Raw genomic sequence first — 23,573 nt, 5'->3', positions numbered from 1 at the left:
AGATCACAGATAGTGTATCAGCACATCTAGGGATAATTGTAACTGTGTACAAATCTAGGTTTATCTTCAAAAGAAACTGGAGTAGGGTGCATGCATAAATGCATGTGATCCAAATGCCATTTAATGTGATAAGGACTGGGGTAGATTGTAATTAATTATGAATTCAGAGAAGGAAGAGTAATGATGGACAATGCATTAGGATTTTCCTTGAAAAAGAAAAACATAAATTTAGGAGTTGCCATAGTTTACTCATAGCTCTCTAGAAAACATTTTTCAAAGAATTGTAAGAAAATAATTCCCTGATGATAGAGACTATCTTTTGATACTTCTTGGAAGTATGGAATTATCTGCTGCCGCCTGCACAGTGGGTGAATAGCTAACTGAATACAAGCCGTGACCTGGCTTGAGAAAAATAAAGTCAAAAGAAATATAGTGAGCAGCACAAAAATATAAAAATGGAGCAGCAGCAGGGTCCGGTGGGTTATCCAAGCTCTGATGGAGACAGGATCTAACAAGAGAACAAAAGCCTGCACGTTTATTATATAGGTCTGAGCATTAAAGTTTTCACTATGAAAAACTTCTTGAGGTAAACAGGATGAAGTTGAGAAAAACCACTTGATGGGGGCTTTGCAGTTTATGTCCATCTTTTCTTTTTTTTTTTTTTCAGAGATTAATTTTTTTTACTAGATCAGCAAAGTTTCTACTTTTTTTTTTCTTTTTTTTTTTTTTTAATTTTTTATTGTTGGCTGTTCAAAACATTACATAGTTCTTGATATATCATATTTCACAATTTGATTCAAGTGGGTTATGAGCTCCCATTTTTACCCCATATACAGATTGCAGAATCACATCAGTTACACATCTTTTCTACCTTGGCAGCTGGGATTTGAAATCAAAGCTTTGAATTAGTGAATTCCATGACAAGGGGTCATCTTGCAAATGGGCACTCCCCAGGCACTTTTGCACCACAGAGTTCCCAGAACTAGTGTCTCACTGTCCAAGTTCGATAGTTCAAAGCAATGCTAATTCCATGCTCAGGACATGGAATGATGACTGCTTCTCATTTTGCAGGTACAACATTACATGTAGGTTAGATTTCCACCACAGTGACAAAGTACTTGAGATAATCAACTTAAAAGAAGAAAGTTTTATTTTGGCTCATGATTTCAGCAGTTTCAATCCAAGGTCACTTGGCTCCATTATTTGGACTGATAGTGGCACAGTACATCATGTCAGAAGAGCTTGGTAGAGGAGGGCTGTTCACCTCTTATTGGTTAGGAAGCAAAGAGAGAGGAAGAGGCTAAGGTTCCCATCTTCCCTTCAATAGCACATCCCAGTGACCCAATTTCCTTTAAGTGGGCCGCATCTCTTAAAAATTCTACTATCTCCAATAGTACCTTGGGAAGATATTCTATATCCAAACTATACTTGCAAATAGTGAAACTTAATATCTCTTGAATTAGTATTTTAGTCAACAAATTATATATTTAGTATTTTGAAACAATGTATAGTTCTTAGACTATTAAGTATATGATGAATCTTAGAAAGTCATTACATAGATTCATGATTAAATATGAGAAATATGTGTTGAATCATCTGGAGAAATTGTGAGTTCCTCTGTTCTTTCAAAGAATTTCTGAGTTAGAAAAGCTTTCAGAGATTATTTCTGGTTTGAAGTTCCACCTATATAAGAATAAATTTTAAAAGAGATATAATAGGGTTGATTATATTTAGAATAACATTTGAGCAGGCATTATGAGTTAAGTCTTAATACCCAGTCTTACCCCATTTCTTTCTTACTATGGAGGCTGGAATTTATTCTATTTCCCTTTCAATTAGGAATGGTCATGTAATACTCACATGGCTAAGAAGGTGCAAATGGAAGTCTGAGTAATCTTTTAGGAATCTGATTTTGTAAAGACAAGGACAAATTTACCTTCTACCTATTTTTTTTATATTGGAATGTAGATAGAATTCTAAGGGACAATAATCTGACTGGTGATCAAAACAAAATACCAGGAAAACTAGAGTTTCTAAGAACTGACCACAATATTATTGAGTCACTTGAAGTAATCCAAAGTATTAGCCATTGGGTTTATGGTTATGTCAGAAAATTATATTCACTCTATTTCAATTTTTGTTTAAATAATTCTAAAAATTTGGAGAGGGTGATACTGGGGATTGAACTCAGGGGTGCTTCACCACTGAACAACAATCTCAACCCTTTTGTTTTTTATTGTTTTGAGACAAGATCTCACTAAGTTGCTTTGGACTTTGCTACATTGCTGAGACTGGTTTGTGATCATCCTGCCTCAGCCTCCAGAGATGCTGGGATGACAGGTCGATGCCACTAAAGCCAGCAAAGTAATTAAGAATTTTAGTTTTAAAATACTTTTAAATTATAGGATACCTCTCTTATTTCAAGATTATATTTTCAAAGCAATATCTTTATCCTTATTGAGTATTAAATGCTATAGGATTAAGTGACCTCTTCTGTCTTTGTGTGCTTACTGTCATTTTATTTTAGTTAGTTAATTAGTTTGGTCCAGGGTTTCACACATGCTAAGCAGGTGCTCTACTGTTGAGTTACCTCTCAGCCTGTACTATTGTCATATTAATATTTTTTATGATTTGGTGATTTTAATATTTTCCCACAAATGTGAGAATTTTGAGATATTAGTGTAACTGTATTTCATACTCGTACATGAATGGGGAAGAAGCTGCATTTCCAAGGTAATTTTTCTTTCCCCTCAAATTTCTGTTTCTTACTTTCCATGTTATAGATGAGAAATCTTTATTCCTATATATCTGTATTTCTATCATCTCTATATATGATATTCTAGTTTTTTTTCTTTGTATCAAATATCCTCCTCTCTAGGGGACTTATATTCAAGAAAATAAAAACTTAGACAGATTACATTTTGGAGAATTTATTTGAGCATGAATTGGGCAGCACCCAGAACTAGAAGAGGTTTAGGGAGCAGTGGGCCAGGCACAGGGCAGCAGTCACCTGATTGTCTACAGCTAGGCATCTGTATGATGAGGTATTCGCCTTCTGCAGACATGGTTTCTGTGTTGGCTGCCTGTGATTGCCAGTGTTGGTGGGCCTCATCCAATCTGTTGGAGGCCTGGATGGAACCAAAAACAAAGTGAACACGAGTTTGTTCTTTCTGCCTGACAGCCTGAATTGGGACATCAGTTTTCTTGCCCTCAGACTGAGATATGCACTGTCAGTTCACTTGGTTTTGGGGTCTTTGAACTACCTCAGTGATAGCTGACTAGAACCTACACCACCATCTTCCCTGGGTGTCCAACTTGCACAAGAAAGATTGTGAGACTTCTCAGCCTTCATAATCATGTGAGCCAGTTCCTTAGAAGGGGTGTGTGTGTGTGTGTGTGTGTGTGTGTGTATGTGTGTGTTCTATTGGTTGTGATTCTCTGGAGATCCATAACACAGTTTATTGATCCTTACATTTATCCAAGAATGAACAAATATGTACTGTAGAGTGTCCACTACGTGTCAAGTACCACGAAGAGCTGAGTTTTCCCTTACTTTTCTGTTTTCATTTCTCTTCCAATGACTTCTTCTCAAATCTCTGCCCCTGGGGAAAAAAGACTTTGGAATAAGATAGATCTTGGTTTCTAATTCAGCATAACTACTTACTAGCTTTATAATCTTTAACTAGCCTCTTTAGTCCCAGTTACATCTTCTGTAAAATAGACATAATAAGAACACCACCATTTAGGGTTACTGATAAAATTCAAAGGCATTACATTGCAAGCTCGCCTAGCTCAATGCCTGACATATGGGGGGGGGGGGCACTCAGAAATTGACTTTCCTCCCTGTTTTCTCCCATAAGAAAAATGAGAGGCTTCACCCATCCCCATCAGTTTTGTTCAAAACTACCTATTTTTACTGTACTATTGCTGCATATGGCCCCAATTCAAACCTGTTCCAGAATACAAATGACTGTCCGTCTAAACACACAATCTTCATTGATGTTTTCATGCACATATAGATTTAGATGTATGCACCTGAAGATATACATTATGCCTCAACTATATATATATATATATATATATATATATATATATATAATATATATATATGTATATATATAATATATATGTATATATATAATATATATGTATATATATAATATATATATATATAATACTCAATCAGACAATAGTAAACTCGAACTTTTAAAAATTTCTGACAATATGCTGACAAGAGGCTACATTCTTTAAAGCATTTATTTAATGATTTATCATAGAAGGTAGAAAAATTGACCTGTCAAAAAACAATTCACTAATTAGGATCTTTGCAGAATTACCTGCTTTTCAATGATGATGTATGCAGAATGGGCAGGAATAAAAGAAGGTCTGAAAAATGTGTGAAAAGGAATAACAGATGGTACTTAGTGGAATAGAATAGAAAATATCTGAGAGTAAAGGATGGGAGAAAAGAGAAGTTGAGAAATGCGGTACGTGGCACTAAAGAGCTCTGGGCATTTTATCAAGGACAGTTAGAGGCCCTGGCATGGCTAACTTCCAGCTCCACTAATTACAGTCTGATGACCAATTTCAAATGCTATTCTTTATTTACTAAGTTGAGGCATTTCCACTCTTGCATTTGGAAGGTCACTCTGGGTTCTGGTATCTTTTTTTGTACTGGGGATTGAATGTAGGAACTTTTTACTAGTGAACTCCATCCCCAATCCTTCTTATTTTATATTTTAAGATAACATCTCATTAAGTTACTAAGAGTCTCTCTGATCTTGAACTTGGAATCCTTGGGCCTCAAACCAAGGATTGGTTGCTGGGATTACAGGTGTGCATCACTGTGCCTGGCTTGGGTTCCTGTATGTAAATGAACTGAACTTTAGGCTCATTTGTAAGATGCTATGAAAACAATAATAACCAAATCAGCTAAGTCAAATTGGAGCTGAAGACCAAATCTTTTGATGTTTTAATGCTACTTATATTAATTCAACATAGTACTTGTCAGTAAGATAACTAGTACTCTGGCACATGACCAAACTGTATATCCATAAGATGCCTGCAGCCTGGTACCTACAGACGATGGTACCTGTCTTTGGAGTAGTAAACATCATAACTAGAATCTATGTAGATTATAAGACCTCCTACATCAGTGAAAGAGTTAACTTTTGGAATGGGGTAGCTATGTGTATTTTCTCTTAGTCCAAGTTTTATTTCAGGTACCAACGAGTCCTTGAAAATCTGCAGGATATCAAAGTCTACCAAAGCAAAAATCTAGGATTTCTATATGTATTAGTGGAAATACAGAAGTCTCTTTCTCCCTCACTAAATTAGAATCTTTCCAGTTTAGAATTGCACACATTTTAAAGCTCATTTTGCTGAATAGTAATATATCCATTCTAGTTCTCTTATAGTTACTATTTGCCTGGGCTAATTTTATCCACCAGTTTTCTTTCAAACTATTTTTGCTTTTGAATCCGATATCTCTTTCTTAGCATGCTAGTGTATTTTTATTCTGTTTATCAGTCTGAAAAATCTTTGTTCTTTGATTTGGGTGTTCAGACCATATGCCTTTAACGCAATTACTGATAAGACCATAGCCAATTTGCCATATTTCTGGTTGTTTTTTATATGTCTCTTGTCTCTTTTTTTTTTCCTCTTTGCTTCTTTCATGGACTTCATTTTATTGCTTGTGATATAATGATCCCAGCCCTTTTATTTCTGGCAATATTCTTGCTCTAAGATTATTCATCAAATAACTCAGTCAATTTTGTGTTGTAAAAAAAGGTCCCATTTGCTATTTTTCTTAGAGATTATCATCCCCCCTACATTCTGGTCTCCTCCTCACTCGAAGTAATTTTTAATATTGAGGTAGATGGGTAATTTTCTTCTTTTCAACTCCAAAGGAAGGGAAAATATTTGATGACTATCACCCTTTTGATACTAAAAAAGTTAAAAACATAATAGCACATTTTAAATAGTGCAGTGCACCTTTTTATTAATTTTAAGCATGTCATTTCTGGGGTTTATGTGATGATGATTTTTAAGCTATTCATTAGGTTTTTAAAATTTTTCTACAACTATAAACATTCCTTTATTATTTTGTTATTTTATCCAGATTAAAAATGGATCCTCCTATAGAAACAACTCAAAATTTCAAAAGCTATTATAAAGAAGACAACAGAAATCAATTCCACTCTGAATTAACAATCACTTATGTTTGGTGATTATGCCTCTTGGCATGTGCCTATATTATCGCATTAATTTTATAATTGGAGTAAACAAAAACATCACAAAGGCCAAGAAGCAAATGTGTCTATGCTCTTGAATTACAAATGATAAATCCTGCTGTATGCCATTTATTTTCCAGCAAATACACCTGAATTTCTTTTAGTTTTTCCACCACATTATTTTCCTCGATAAGCAGTGAAGGGGTAGGAAAAACTTCTCATTTCACAATAATAAAAAAAGACAAGGCACTGAGGACTAATTTTCAGAAAATCAGGTACGAAAATTTACGAATAACCACTTCATATTTTAGTCTCTCTCTTTCAAAAAAATACCTTATTCACTCCCTCTATAGCACTATTTGAAAATGAAACTTTTTACAAAATAAATATGTATAATGACTATTAATATTTTTCCTTATTTTCTTATAGCTTTTATATATTAAATAACTTTATTTCTTAAACTATAGTTTGAATAAAGAAAATAATTACTTTTTACTTCTTGGTGTATTTTATGGCTCACACTATCATTGTGACATTATGATGTGTGAGCGTGTCTATGTGTGTGTAAGTTCTCATCCATGGTTTCTGGCTCAAAACATCCTTCCCTTGGAGGAAACTAGAATTTTTCTTCCCTAAGACAGATTTTTTCCAACCTTTCTGGCCTGGAGCTGGCCATAAAGGAATTTTCTGACTTGCCTTATCTGATCGTAGATCATAAGACCTTCCTTGTCCCAGAGGGTTCTTCCCCATACCAGTGAGGAAGCAAGGCTGAAAAAATCTGGACAGGCTTTGCTGGGTTTCTCCACACAGCCTATTAGCAATCCCACCTATGCAGTGAAGATGTCACAATAACACAAAAGTACAGGAATCAGAGAGCTTTAGGTAGCTGTACACAGAGAGGTTTGTGGAGGTCAATGCACCCAGTGGGGCATGGAAATTTTACACCTCTTCTCCTATACCTTGCCCTATGCATCTTTGCATCCTTTATATTAAACTAGTAAGTAAAAGTGTTTCTTGAGTTCTTTGAGCTGCTGAAGCAAATTAATTGAGCCTAAAGAAGAATAGTCAGTCAGTCAGAAATATAGGTAAAGGAACCTGAGGCTTGTGATTGCATCTTAAGCAGAAGTAGTTCTAAAGCAGGAGCAGTGTTGGGGATCAAACCTTCAAACTGTGGGATCTGACATTATCTCTAGGTAGGTAATGTCAGTACTGAATTGCAAGAGAAGACACACAGCCAGTATCCATGCTGCAGAAATGCTGCTTGTTGGTGAGGAGAAATATGCACACATTTTGAGATCACAAAGGTGAACTGTGTTGAGTGTGTAGTAGGAGAAACTGAGTTTGAGTTGTTTTTCCCTTCTGTATTCTCAGAGGTACAATCTATTACTATACAGCACATGATTTATTATTAAAATATCTCATTAGGAGAAAATATGTAGTGCTATAGATTCTGTGGTTTTTGTCTCAAGTTTGCAAGACACTAATCACATTGCTGTATCTTGTACAGGAAACACCACAGACACATTTAATTTGCTTTTTGTTCTTCCTTTTACAGCATAAAGTAAAAAACTGTTAAGGAGCTATAAAAAGATGGAGTTTGGAAGAAGTAACATCAATTTTGGACAAACTTTGTATTATTAAAAATCAAAGCAATCACATTCTTCTTTGAGTCATTTTTTTATTGAACATATAAAACAGGATGCTCATTTACCTTGACGTAAAATACACAGCTGATGCTTCAGATAAGATAAAATTATACAAAAATACGAAACCTCTGACTTCAAATCAGTGTACAGGATATGCCATATATAAGACTTTTAAAATTCTCTTTTACTCACTCAGCTATTTCTAATTTTATCAGCTTAAATGGCCATTACCTGATAACTAATTTCTTTTAAAAATGGATTTAAATTATATACTTCATAAATTACTAACATCAACAAAGTTTGTGCTTTTTTTTTGTTCTTGAGTGCCATCATAATGTTTTCTTCTGATGAGTCTACATTTGCATACCCTTACATTATTCATTTCATTGACTGAAGTATGAGGCAAAGAAAAAATGAGCAATGCAATATACTCTATGTTAGACCATGCAGAAAAATCTGGAGTAAGCATGATAGATGCTTCAGTGTAGTAGTTATTATATGCTATATTTTTCTTTCTAACAAAATGGATGCAATTGTTTACACTGTTAACAATTTACAGCCTGACAGTAGTAACACACAGTATGTCATCCCTAAGTGCTGATGTTTCCTAATCAGGAATGCAGAACCTCTGTTGCATCCTGAATAAGGGTACCTCAGTGGGTATCTCAGAAAACGCTCTTTCAGGTCTTTCATATAAAGTGGGTTCAGCATGAGGAAGCTCTGAGAGGTTGCTGACTTAAGTGACTATTTTTACTTGAGCCCCAAGGGTGTTAAATTCCCTTTGGAAATTAGCCCTGGGTTAATGCTTAGTTAAGAATACACTTGTGCTCTTATTTAGCCAACAATTTATGTGTGCAAAGAACATGTGTTAGTATTGTGGATGGGACATAAAGGGTCTCCAGGATCTTATGGTATTTTGAGGAGTAAGGATGTAGATACAAAAGACAAGTGGTTTTATGTTCTCCCCTGATTTATTTTCTGTTTCTTAAGGTACAAGATTGTGCTGCTTATGTGTGTATGATATGGGAAGCTGAACTTTGGCTATAAGAACAGTGGGGGTATTTGGAAGTTAAGCTTGTTCCTTTTATTATGGCAAAATGATTCATTCCCATCTGTTAGAAACAGGACTCCCTGGGTGCCAGATGCTATAGGGGACAGTAGGGCTGGTGCTTAGAACCTATACATGCTATTTTACCTTTTCCTGAAGGTTGTAACCATGAAATTTTTAATTTCAAGGTTAAATTGTAATATGAGAATGAAAGACATTATTTTTTCTACCAGATTATAATTTGACATTATAATCAATTGAACATTATTTTATTGTTTTTCCATTTGGGAAACAGCAGCATGTAGTTCCCTTTTTATTGTGGTGCTGAAGATTGAACCCCAGGCTTGTGTAATTTAAGTATGTGTTTAACACTGGATAATGCTCCCAGCCCTGCACATAACCTTTTGCAATGTACTTTGGGCCTTCTTTCATTGCAGAGTTAACACAGTTAATGTCCAGTGGTGGTTTCAGGATTTTTACATAGGAGCAGTTTAGGAATAGCTCTCCGATAGGAAGGCTTTTGTTCTGGTGTCATCTGAAGATTAATTTCCCCACCCCAGTCTACATGTGTAAGTCAAATAGAAATAAACGATTGGACACAAGTCCCAGTCTATGGCAAGAGGGCTACCCAAATTCCATACTTATTCTTTTTTTTATAATAACAATGTGATTTGAAACATTTAAAAACCAAGATTAATCATAATTCTTTCTGAGTGTCATTGGCAACTAGTTAATTGCTGTGAGCCCAGAGGAATCAACTTGAATATTCACTTACACTTAAAGACTGTTCTTTGCAATTAAATTGTACATTTCAGTTTTTAAAAAAATTGCATCAGATTGAGGATAAGGCCCTTCTCTTCAGTTTTTAGAATATGTCATGGGTGAGGAAGGGGATTGTGGAGTGCTAACAGAGAGCCACCGACTGGCTAAATCCCTGCAGCATCCCCACTGGCATTGTTGCTGATAGTATCCCTGTGGCTTGCAAATATTTTAAAGCTGATTCATGTCTTAAGCACATTTCACTTTATTCTTGCTACATGATACCATGTCAACTCTTTAGATCATCACTGAGAAAATAAGGTCAGAAATCCTGTATAAATGATCCATTCACTGAAGCTGGTGGTAGTCACAGCAAGCAACACATGTTTAATTAAGATGATTTTCCTACAAAAATCTTCCTGAAAATTTCCCTTGGAGGAGAAGACTGTTGGAGGGGGCTTGAGAGGTTTGGGAAATAAATGAAGAGTATATAGAAGACTATTTTTAACAATTGATTTGACAGAAGCATGGTTATCTGGACAATAATGTGACTGCACCGCACATATGAGACAGGCTCTGAGCCTGAGTTTTCTCTAGTTTGCTCAGTGTTGTGCAGGGCAACATGGGTGGTTCACAAGGAATGGGTGGTATATTCAACAAAAACACTGACCACGGGAAGCACATTTCAGGGAAGCTGATGGGCTGCCATTCAGTGTGCAAGATGTGGCCTTACATAGAATATGGGCAAGTCTTCTCACAGATTCTACTACAACCAGAGTTACACCATCACAACCCAACTAATTTTTTCTTTTGGTGTAAAAATATTTTTCCCCCAGTTGTACCTAGACCTTGATTTTATAAAAGGAAAAGAGAACACTCTATAAGTAAATACAAGCACACGAGTACACATATGTATTTACAGAAGCAATTGTTGTGGTTGTCTAAATATCAAATTTGATGAAATATTTCTTCCTACAAGCCTCTTTTCAAGCACACTTAACGACACAAAAAATATCCAGGGTGGAAATTGTCCATGAACCCAATGCTCAGAGAAATATAGTTTAACAAATTGTATTATTAAAGTTTAAATTGCATCACAGATGTGAAAATTATTTATAAAGAATGACCTCTCACTATGGTGCTTGCAGGGCTCTGGATTCCTTGAAAAAGTAAAATCTTTGTGACCACTGAGCAGGTCTTATTCTTACAGTGTGCCACTCCTCGTATTTTTGGGCTTTCAAAGCCTTCCTTTTTTCTGCAAATTCATAACATTTTATTAGCATGAAAAGAAAGTTACAATTTTAGAAACTGAAGAATGGGCAGTCAGATAGCATTTTGTCTGCTTGGCTAAAAATAATCAGCATTTTAGCGTGATTTGGAATATGATTATATTGTGTGTGTTGGTTATGAAAATAGACATGAGATGATTATCATCGATATTACTATCCATGTATCTATCATGTAATCTATGTATGAAGCCAGCTCATACTAGTTCCCAAGAGCAGACAGATTTCAAGGAATTTTGCAAGCTAATTATGATCATGTTGGTAGTCTGAAAATGGCTATGGAGAGAATATTTAAACCAGGGAGACTGAAAAATGACAAAATCAGAGATTTTTTCATCTTTGAGAGCAAGTCGTTAAATAATTTAGCAATATGCATTGCAGATTTGGTCAGGAAAGGACTTGCATACATAGTTTGGTTTGCAATGGAAGCAATAGACATATTTGAAAAGATCAAATAAAAGAAAAAGAAACTGGCAATTTATTTTAGCCCATGAACACATAAACAGTCTTAAATATTACCCACTTTTCTTATTAATTGTTTTAAAATAAAATGATAGAGTTTAGTATATTTCTTAATCATTGATATTATTTAAAACATTTGTACAAAGCTAATATAGAATATCTATTGACATTTTTGAAATCCAAACCTCTGCATTAATGTTTTATAGATAGTTGCAGAAATTTTAGCTAAACCTAAATATTAATAAAAATATTATGTAAAAAGTAAAGGAATCAAATTTTCTTGCTGGTATAACTTTTGTGTGTTTATTTTTAGCAAACCCTGTTATTTGGAGTTAATTTTGTTTTCCTTGTGTATCTGTATGTGTGAGCATGAATTTACAGACACTCATATAGAGACCTTGACAGATTATAATATTAGCGAAATGGAATCTCTGGTCTATTGAATATTCTACTAATAAACAGGAGGAATGACTTGTGATAAAAGTTGTGGCAGGTAAATGGTTGTGACAGCTATCTGATCCGACTAAACAGCTCTTCTTCTCCTTTCTTCAAAGTTCAAATTATGTTCATTGGCTTAAATTTAGTTTAAATATACATACTCATGTTGCAGGGAATGCTTTCTCTTAGCAGTGTGAATTTAAATTGTATGTTGGATTTACTTCTAAGAAGGTATTAAGTTGGGGGGGGGGTGCTCAGCAGGTGAGCAGTGGAGTTGTGCAACTTTAACTCTGAAAAAGAGAGACCCTGAGTTTTACTGGGCAAAGAAAAAATAGGTGGAGAAAAAAATAATTTCTGAACTTGGAGGGAGATAGCAAGAATGAAGGAAATTCCAAAAGAGGATATTTCTGAACAGTGACAGGCCAACAGGAGGACATCAAAGCTCTGGGCAAATTTACACTTTCTTCCAGCTCCAAATAACCTTGGAATCCCCCAGGCACATCCCTTTGGTTTTCAGGATCTTAGATGCAGAGGTGGAGAGTCCAGAGGTAGGCTGACTCTGAATCCTTAAGACAATTCCTCAGAAATTAGTTGAAAAAATTAAACCCATGGCATTTGATTTCTCTGTTGATTTGCTGTTTTTTTGAGGAAAGCAGAGCTTAGTACTTTCAGGATACTGACAGATTCCGGGTCTTGTGACGGTAAATCAGTTGGAGAAAAAGAGTTGTTGCAGAAGTATCAGCAAATTTTACAGCAGTAGTTCACACAAGCAGCTACTATACATTCATTCATTGTTATTTTCCTAAGAAACAGAGCAACCTGGGAGGTGATGCTACAGTGAAATCTAAGGAGCTATAACAATTACTTAAAGAAAAAGAAGTGCATACAAAGATGTGTTACCTTTCTGTTGGTTTGAGCTTTCAAACCCTAAATTCTTGAAAATACATTTCTGGGGTTCTATTTAAAAGCAGTGACTTCTTGGTAAAATGCAATACTGAAATAAAACGCTACCTTTTCATAAAAACAAGAAATATGTTTGCAAAATTAAATACTTTTAAAAAGTTAAAAATAAACATACTCTCACAGTTGGGGGTGGGGGTTTGAATGAACCCTGTACCAAGGAATTGAGGAAACTCTCAATTTGTGTAACATCCTAGAATCCTAAGCATTCAAAAACTGCTCAGCAAAGATGATTTCTCAGCATTTTAGGGGCATTTATTTATGCTGCCATGTTCTGTTCAGAAACCATTTTGGCATGTCCCCCACACAATGTGGCTTTTCATGACAATCACTGTTATGTTACACAAAACTGCTTTAAGTACTTTATTCTGTATAAAAGAGTTTTGTGTTTGAGAGCTCAGTGTCAAAATTAAGCATGTTCTGTAAAATTTTAAATTAATCCATTCAGTGCACTTGTTTTCTGTCCTACATGGAAATTCAGCTGAATTGCATTATTTTCTAATCATGTTGAAAAAAATAAAATAAAAAGCTTTCAACTACAGAATCTAACACAAAGTTGTTGAAAGTGTTCTCTGTGATTGAATTTGATTTTTTAGCCTATATTGTACAGGGATTCTATTGGGGGAAAATTTTTCTCATTTGAATTGGGAGAAGTGGTCTTTATCAGGTAATTCCTTTCATGGCTTTGAAAATGCTGATTGTCATGCTGAATTCGGATATCCATCAGGAATCTAGGGAAAAAGCTTAATTTACATTGTTTTGGAATTAAATGTTTCAATAATCATTAAGCTCTTTTTCTGCATTCCTTAAATACTTTAGGTGGTGGCATATTTGTTATTATGCAAATAAACATTTGAAGAGATTCTTCTTTAAACACTTTGTAGTTTTGCTTACTCAACAAAAATGAGTAATTACTTAAAAATATTTTTCATCCCTTTATAAAACAGATCTTTGTGGTACTGTTTTTATTGTTTTTGGATCATGCTTGATCTGTCATTTTCCAAGTGATTAATCCCTGATGGATTATGTAGAGTTATGTGACCATGTCTTTGATTATATTTATAAATTTCTTGTCACATATTTGAGGCAAACCTGAGGATAGATCATTGCAGAATTGTTATTTTTCTTCTTTTGTTAAATATTTCATTTCTCCATTTTCTTCTTTAGTGGCCTTTTGAAAAATCCAATCTGTTGAGAAAATACAAAACATAGCATAATTGATTTTTTTAAATTTAGGCAATAAATAATACTAAGTTCTTGGGATAGAATCTGATTTAATAACATTGACAATTCTGGGCAAACAGTTAATTCATATAATTGAGAAATATTTCTCATTGACCTATTAATCTTAGGTTTCAATAGAATGACTTTTATTAAGTTGCTCGATTTTTTTATCTCTTTAGCTTCTCATTGGTTAAATATTTAATGCCTCCTAGTGAGAGATTGCATGCAATCTTAGAGTTCATGGGAAATATTTTGGGAGACTACAAAATGCAGTTAGCTGGATTTGTTTCTATTTTGCTATCATCTTTTTTCAGGGTGGCTGCAGAGAAATGTTTATCAAATAATGATGGTCATCAGTGCAGGTCATGAGAGCTGACAAGGAATGTTATAGGGTATTGAATGCTAGGGAGATTTCTGAAGTATCTGGATTAACTCTAAATGTGTTATATCTGCCTCTAGGCTTGGCATGAGAAGCCTCTTGAAAGACCCTGTATCATTTAAACATGAAAATAAATCCACTAACTTTAAGGAAAATTTCACACAGTGGTAAATGTGAGTCATATTCATTATTCTTTGTTGATTTGGGGCATCATGCAAAGTTTTAAGTACTGTATTCATTTTCTATTATACAGACTAATAAAAATAAATGTGAGAACTGGAAGGGATTTTTGCAGTGATTTAATCTAAAATGCTTACTACAAAGAAAAGGAAATTAAGGGTCTAGAGTTGTAACCTTTAACTCCACAAGTTTATGATAAATTATGGGAGGGAACCATATATTTTTAAAATAATGACTGGACACTTGTGGACTTCGAGGGTACAAATGGTCAAAAATAAGGACTTTCAGTTTACAGAAATTTTACTGGGGGCTCATGTCTTCCTCCATGCTAGAATCTAGTTGATGGTAGACAGGGAAAGAATGACAACAGAACAAATAAACATGAAAACTGCGATACATTTGCTTTCTGGGAAGACATATTTCTCCTTCCCATTTCTTTCAGTCAGCTAGAAGAGCTCTGGATTCACAAACCATTAAGCTCCTTGACTTGTGTCTGCATGTCCTGACTCAAAATAAGTCAGCCCAGGTTTTTCACAAAAGCAGGTGGTGAATTTTAAGACTTTCTCTTTCTGCCTGGCTTTTAAACTTCTTTCCTTCCTCTCTAAAGCCCCTTTTCTTCTTCTTCTTCTTCTCCTCCTCCTCCTCCTCCTCCTCCTCCTCTTCTTCTTCACCAACTTTCCTTCTATACCCTAAACATCTTATTTTAAAACTTCTCTTATCTAGACTTTTCTACCCAGCCAGTTTTATAAACATTATTTTTCTTTAAGGGAAGTTTGGTGAGCAGAGTGGAGATTAAGAGAACATAATATTTAGCTGCAAACTGGACTGGGACAATCCTACCCAAACTCTTAGTAAGAAAACTAGTTTTCAGTTTCCAGACTTCCCTGGGTGCATTCACTTAGCTTTCCTTTTTATATTATTAATGATCCTCTTTATATTTGTTTAAAACCCTATTTGATGAAACAGTCCCTGGTAAAAAAGTAAGTGCTTAATGAATATATAGGAATGAATGTTGAATGAATAAATTCATAAAAATATGTAAGAGACTAAAAATGATGAGTAAGGATAGTCTCCTCATCCACTAGGAAATATGTTCCAAGACCCCCAGAGGATGCTGGAAACATAGATAATACTGAAAGTTAGATACACTATTTTTTTTCACTATACGTAAACACCCACAATAAGGAGCACAGCAAGAGATTAACAACCATTACAACTAATAAAACAATGATAACAGTACACTATAATAAAAATCATGTCAAAGTATAGCATAATGAAAAGTTAAAACATCTTATTATACTGTACTGGATTCTTGGAACATGGTTGACTTGGGTAACTGAAAGTGTTAAAAGGGAAATTATGAATAGGAAAGGACAAATGTATTCACCACCCCCAATAAGTTATATTGGGTGAGGAACAAAGCTGTAGGATTAATAAATAAATCATCATAGGTGAGCCTCAGGCATCCATGTGAATTGAGTGTGGAGAGGCATGTTTACTTTTTTACAGTTTCTCTGTGGACTGAATCATTTTACTTTACTGGGTACACTAGCCCTCAGCATTGGTGCCATATTTTAGGAAAAATTCCTCAACTTACATAAACAAGGTTCCTCCCATCAATCATGATGTATGTTAAGCTACAAAGATTTTATCAAGTTTTAATTTCTGCCATGTGAACTACAAAGACACAGATATGGAGACTGTATCTTTTGGAATGGAATTGCTGCTTCAAGCGGAAACAGTAAGCACTAAATAAGAACAAGTCCCCTTCCCTTCTACCTTAGAATCACAGATTTGTTTGCTAGGTCTCTCACTAAACCCACTGATCAAGCGAATCCAAAGTTCGTTAAACAATCTCCTTTGGGGCCTAAAATGAAGATCTCAGAAAAGATCAGAGTGTATCAACACAACCTTTATTGAATGGCAAAAATGTTCATTTTACATTCACTCTTTTTTTTTTTTCAAACTAGACAACAAAAACAGATGGATGAAGTTTGTGTTTGTCTGTCTTAAACTGAGTTTGAGGCCGGAGAGACCTATCCAAACATGAACTCTGGCTTTCCTTTTCCCTTGCCTGTGATGTCCTGAAACTCTTCAGGCAAAAGGCCTGCTCAGACTAGAAGATCAGGCTGGAGGAACACATTGCCTCACAGGTGCTTATGAGTGACACTTCCTGTATTTCAAGCACAGCCAGTAAACCAGCCCTTGGGTACCACAGTGTGGCAAAACCAGGTATTACAGCGAGAACACAGACACCTTGTATAGTAACAGGAAAGACTGGATATAGGAGGTGGTGGAGTAGTTTGCCTTGGGGATTGTGCTAAAGAAAAGTCATGGATTTTATTGATTGAATTAAATGCTACTGACCTACATCGTTAATGTGGCTTTGTCCATATTCTCCTCTTGAGAGTAACCCCCAAAGAGAAAGTCACTCATCATAGATGAGTTAGGAAGAGTTGGCAATTGAGTTGCTAATGAATTAGGAGCACTTGGTAATTCAGGGGGAGAGAAACTTTATATTTAAACTTTTCAGTCAAACAATTTTGTTGCTCATGTACTAGAAAAATATGAACATGTAGCCACAATCTGTCTTTTTAACATAGTTCAACCATTTAACAACAACAAAAAAAAAAAATAGGTAAAAACAGAGTGGCATGTAAGTTAAAAAAAACACATTAAATTCAACTTTTCTATGGAATTTTATTCTCTAGTAAATTTATCCTAAAAATATCACCTTGGCTTGTTTGAAAATGATACAAAGCTATTTAAAAAGTTTTACATATCTTAGCCTAAGCAAAACTCCTATGTAAATATCCAGATTTATCTGATAGAAAATGAATGGTTACTTAGTTTTACAAAAGGATTTGAACTAAACATCTGTGAAACTTTTAGATCTACCTTACATTAACTAAGTAAGTTCTCTATACCTTACTCAGGCAAAAATTTATTACTTAAAATATGTTATGCCTGTTTATACATTAAAAAGTTTTTGATTTTTATGTGGCATATATACATAATGGAATATTACTCAGCAATACAAGGGAATAAAATCATGGCATTTTCAGGTAAATGGATGGAGTTAGAGAAGATAATGCTAAGTGAAGTTAGCCAATCCCCAAAAACCAAATGCCGAATGTTTTCTTTGATATGAGGAGACTGATTCAAAGTGGGGTAGGGAGGGGGAGTGTGGGAAGAATAGACAAACTCTAGATAGGGCAGAGGGGTGGGAGGGGAAGGGAGGGGGCATGGGGTAATTAATGATGGTGGAATGTGATGGACATTATAATCCAAAGTACATGTATGAAGACACAAATTGGTGTGAATATACTTTGTATACAATAAGAGATATGAAAAATTGTGCCCTATATGTGTAATAAGAATTGTAATGCATTCTGCTGTTATATATAAATAAAAAATCATAAATAAAAAGATACATATAAATGTGTGATTAGAAGAAGGTTTATCTTAACCATGAATCTACTGCTTCTGTGTCCTTAGATTGACACAGGAATCCATTATTTTTCTTTTCCTATAAAAGTTTTATTCTGCTCTGTTTATAAAAGTAACATGTGCTTATTTAAGAATTTTAAGTATTATATGGTTCCCTCTAATCCTATCCTCTAGAGAGATTCTCTGGTATTTTGGATGTATATTACAAAATAAGTTTTTTTTTTTTTTTTCATTTACCACATGGGATCAAGTTGTGTATAACGTTTGAAATAGCAGGGTTTAAAAAAAATTTTGTGCTTGTAGATGGACGAAATGCCTTTATTTTATTTGTTTATGTTTCTATGGTACTAAGGATTGAATCCTGTGCCTCACACATGCTAGGCAAGTGCTCTGCCACTGAGCTTCAACCTCAGCCCCAAATAGCAGGTTTTTTTTTTTTTTTTTAAATCTTGGTCATCATTTTAATGCTTATTTCATTGCTATATAATACTGTATTCCACAGCATGAGTAAAACATAATGTATTTCACCAATTTACTGTTGATGGGTACAATACAGAGAAACTTTGACACTTACCTTCCACAGTGCCAATATGAGCAGCATTAACAGTAATAACCCAGCAAAAGCACTCAAGAGGATAACCCACAATGGCACTCTGCCTGGTAGCCCATCTTTGGATATTTGAATAGCAAGCTGAAAATTATTAAACAAGATGGTTAATGTCGATAAACACCTATGAGAACTCCCAGAACATTGAGTTCTTGCAGGCTATAATTTTCTACCAAACAGTGTACTTAATCTCATTACTACCTACAGAGAAAACATTGGAGTTCACATTTGAAAATGTCCTTCCTCTATTCTAAATCTCTAATGGGGTTAAATTTATTTGAAAAAGTTGTAATTTGTCTCTCAGAACTTTATACATAAAGAGAAAACTGTCAATGATCAGAATGCTCAAGGGTAGGAGTGGATTTCTATTTACCCCAGGGAGAACCAAAGTATTGTATGTTTTGAAGAATAATAATAGACGATTGCACTATCACAATCATAGTTTAGTCTGGGGCATCATAAGTCATTGAAATAAAAACCCGAGTAGTCTCCTTATTCTAATACTCATGTGGTATAATTCTAATCATATGAAAAGATAATTACCAGACAATAAAATGCACAGATTTCAAGTATATAATAAAGTTTTAATATCCACCTCTAATGTGTTTTTATTATACCATACTTCTCTTCTTCTCTTCCAGATGAGTTAGCTCTCAGTCATCTGTAACTTAGAGCTTAACTCAAGAAAAGTGTGAAATGGATCATTTTCAGTGCCCTGGCTATGCATACTCTCTCAGTGTGACACACAACCTCAATGAAACTTGTCTGCTCTGTGTCCCATCCCTTAGGCTTCTGAAAAAATTAGCTTATGGTAGATATCAATGGCTAATAATAGCTCAAGATTCTGTATTTGCTTATCAGAGAACATTTTAATTTCCCAACCTACAGGAGGATTAGGGTAGAAAAGGAAAGTAACTGGGGCAACATTTGCATATGGTGGATATTAGTCAGAATCCTTCCAGTCACTGCTGGTAGGTCACTACTGATGAACTGGGACACAGAGCTGGAAAGAACAGAGATATACCCAGAATCAGGCCACCAGGACAGACTTTAAACACATCTAACGCGATCCCTTGAATTTACAGATGTAGAAGCTGTCATATGAATATGATCAGTGGCTTCCCCAAGATCACAGTTACAAAATGATCACTTGAGTAATTTTATCAATGTAGGTAAATTTTTACATTTTTCCTTTAGGCTGAAGCATAGAATAAATATCTCCAGGGGGAATTTTTAACGAACATTTAGGGGAAATAAAGCTATACAATTTCAACACAACATATTTAGGAATCAAATGCACATTTTTGCAATATAATCACACTCATATTTTCCAGGTTTTAGTGAAATGCTGATTTTGTGTGGAACAACTTTGCTCTTTACATTGATCAGGCTAAGTGCTCTATATGAAGTGCAAGCATTATGTACAAGTATTTTATTTTTCCTTAAGGGTATATGTTTAGCAGTTCGTTGATATTGAAATAGTTTGAAATAGGTGATGTTACAAGAATAGCAGAATGGCTCGGCTTGTGTGGTGCTGTTTATCCATATAGGGTATTTAAACCATCCCAGGACAAGGGAAGGAAGTATGCAGAGGTGCCTTTGTTCATAACAGCACAATTGTTCTTATTTCACAAAATGAGAAGAGAAAAAAAATTCAAACTTCTGTTTTTACCAAGGACTCAACCTGAATTTTCATTAGAATTTGCCATCTCATTTTTGCTTCCAATTTCCAAATGCCTTAATGAAGAAAACTTTAACAATTTCATATGTATTCCTGGACAGTATAAATGTACTTTCTATAAAACAGAAGTTACTTTTTCAGGTGTGCTCTTCAGCTGTCTGCTACATTTTGTAATGCCAGGTTTTAAAGAGGAAAGTCACAAATATATCATTTGTTATCAAGATGAAAGTGAAAACATCCATTTACTGTGCTAGTTAGAAGCAATAAAGTCAAAGGAGGCATCTTAGTTGTAAATATCTTGATTTCCCCAGTCTCTTAGGAGGAAGAACAGGACTGAAATCCCAATTGACATCAAGGTAGTATGAAGCAAACAGTAAGTCACTTAGTGACAACAGTAGCAGTCACTTTACGGGTCTACAAGAAATTATAAGTCATGATGTCACAAAATATGGTGTGAAATACACTGTGTTCAAAACTTAGAGCTATACTTACCTCTCTTTTTTGGTTGCTACTACTTAAAACTAGTGATGTATTTTCACTCTGAAGTTCTCCTCTTACTGTAAGATTTAAGCTGGAGAAATGTGTCTGTAAAGCAGATTAGATTTGTTTTTAACACATTATGCTAATTAAAATGATAGCTAGTCATGCTTGAGCAGTCCAATTATTAAAGTTGTGATTTTCCCAAGAGATTAAAAACACTGATTTTGCTAACTTCCAAATGGAGTTGGTAGTATCCACTGATGACTGGGTACTTACCCTTCCTCCTTTGCCTCCCCAAATTCTCATTTAGATCCTTGTTTTTGAGTGGAAAAAAAATTCTAAATAATTTTCATTCTGAGTTTTCCTTAGAGATATGAACCTCAAATTCTGCATACTTTTAATGTAGCCAGTCATGAAATAGCTAAACTCAGATAGTAAGATTTATATGTAAGATTATACATGAAATTGCCAGTATTCAACAGTTCTTGACTTATAAAATTAGCAACTTAATATGATCAAACCTGAAAACATTTTTGAAGAATAAACTACATACTTCTCGAGAGAAATAATACAAACTACAATAAACTATGTTTTAAAGTAGCTTGTTATCAGATGGATTTGGCTTTTTCAGGGGTTAAAATACCCTTCAAAATTTATTTTCATGGAATGAAACTGATAAAATGCAATGAGTCCTTATGTATGGAAGCTCTATCCTTCGTTAGTGGTGTCAAGGATTGTCACTCATTGGGTTCTTAGTAAGATCAATGCAAGCTTCAGTAATGGAAAGGTATTCATCTTCTATGAGGCAAAGAAAAGAGTCATGTAATTGAAGAAAGTCTATATCTGGAAGGGGAACATCTGAAGATTACTTAGTTATTAGCAAACAGGAAGATGAAACTCACACAGTGGCTAAGTAGACCTGGGCTTAGATGGCAGCCTTGGAGACTTCTAATCTCACATTCTTTTTACAGTAGTACTGTGCTTTGAACAAACACACATGTCAAACAAATATTTCTTGATGTGAATCAATGATTGCAAAGATCAATGTGAGTACTTACTTTTATAAAAGTTGGTTTCCACAGGATCAGTGAAACATTAACTTGGCTAATGTCAGAAGGCACGAGATTACATGTGATTGTAGCAAGTTTACATGTACTGCAGTCCTGTTGTAATGTTCAGAGGTTCAAGTTAGTGTTTTTACCAACTGACCAAAGACACTATATTAAAAAGATTTCAGATGGATATTTCTAGTTGATATTGAATTTATTCACTCGGAAAATCTAAGGTCAAAATAGCACTTAATTTACCAGAAGTGTGCCTCGTTTGAGATCTTCAGATTTTGATATAATCATTTTCTTTCCAGAGTTGATACCAAGAGGATCCTCAAGGCTGTGGGGTCTGCAGTTTGCATTCTAAGAAATAAAAATATTTCTTTTAAAAGAAAATGACAAATGTGAAGGGGAAAACAAGTTGGCACTGTAATGTGAAGAATCTGTGAATAACAGCCATTGCCATGTATTAAAGATCTACCTTTCCAAGTGTACAGGACTGAAGAGGTTGTTCAGCACCAGCCATATATTCCCACGCCCAGATAATGATTACTGTTACCATGGCACTTTTGAATTGTAATGGATTCAAGTAAGGTTGCTATGGAAAAGAAAGGATTCGAGTAGCATTTGCTATTTTATAAATAACACACTCAATGGTTGATTGTTTTCTTCAAAGATTAGCTTGTAAAGTCCCATAATACAGAAAGAAAAATTTAAAACTCTACTGTGAAAAAGTGTTAGCATTTCTTCTTCATTGTGATGGCTCATATGATGACTTAAGAAGCAGAATGGAAAGGGAAGAACTTTCATTTTATTTATGTTTTGAATACCTACTCACTAAAGGAAAGACATTTAATTTATGTGGGAGACAGATATAAATGCCAGCCCTCCAGATATTAAAATGCTGCTACTTTAAGATAGTGATGTTTGCATCATCTTTCTGGACTTAATTTAATAAGTCTAATAAACCTTTTGCTTCCGAAGAACTCTCTGCTTTTTTGATAAAAGGTAATAAGGATAAAAATCCATAAGTAGTACAAAAACTACACAATTTTGCTTTCTCTCTCTAAATTGTCACAACCCTGTGTTTTTGGATTAAAGGGGAATTCCAGAGGCTTATTCTTTCCTTGCCCTTAGGAAAACATTTAAATGATTACAGTGCTACTTCTTGCTTATGGGAATAGCTTAATTTTATAAGATGTGTGAAAATAAGTCAAACCCTGAAATCATGTATTCATTAATTTAATACTTTGATTTTCTATGTTTTAGACACTATGCCATAGTAACTCCTATGTAGTCTCATTCAAGGATATACATACAAAAAGGAGTACAAGGAATGGAACCACCATTTGACCCAGCTATTCCACTTCTCAGTTTATACCCAAAGGATTTAGAATCAGTATACTACAGTGATGCAGCCACATCAATGTTTATAGAAGCTTAACTCACAATAGCTAAACTATAGAACCAACCTAGATGCCCTTCAACAGATGAATGGATAAAGAAAATGTGGCATATATACACAATGGAATATTACTCAGCCTTAAAGAAGTATGAGATTATGGCATTTGCAGGTGCATGAATGGAGCTGGAGAATATAATGGTAATAAAATAAACCAATCCCCAAAATCCAAAGGCCAAATGTTTTCTCTGATATGCAGACACTAACTCACAATAAGGGGCACAGGAGG

General features: G+C 34.7%; 1 protein-coding gene across 2 annotated transcripts in view; it reads right to left on the bottom strand.

Annotated features, from left to right (window-relative positions):
* Window positions 1-7,891: 7,891 nt before the first annotated feature.
* Window positions 7,892-23,573, bottom strand: part of Itga1 (integrin subunit alpha 1) — a 160,552-nt gene continuing 144,870 nt past the window's right edge. For both annotated transcript variants that reach the window (XM_046456353.2, XM_058583117.1), the window contains exons 25-29: window positions 22,141-22,245; window positions 21,892-21,996; window positions 20,846-20,938; window positions 18,640-18,756; window positions 7,892-14,020 (exon numbers count right to left, since the gene is read on the bottom strand). In XM_046456353.2, the coding sequence (XP_046312309.1) occupies window positions 13,976-14,020; window positions 18,640-18,756; window positions 20,846-20,938; window positions 21,892-21,996; window positions 22,141-22,245 (465 nt within the window). In that variant the 3' untranslated portion in view covers window positions 7,892-13,975. The remainder of the gene's footprint in view (window positions 14,021-18,639; window positions 18,757-20,845; window positions 20,939-21,891; window positions 21,997-22,140; window positions 22,246-23,573) is intronic.

This window comes from Marmota monax, unplaced genomic scaffold (assembly GCF_021218885.2).
Source record: "Marmota monax isolate L192 unplaced genomic scaffold, Marmota_monax_Labrador192_F-V1.1 WCK01_AAM20220418_F8-fsc00037, whole genome shotgun sequence".
Classification (NCBI taxonomy): Eukaryota; Metazoa; Chordata; class Mammalia; order Rodentia; family Sciuridae; genus Marmota; species Marmota monax.
Note: the sequence above shows the minus strand (reverse complement) of the source record. Positions and strands in the feature narration are given on the sequence as shown.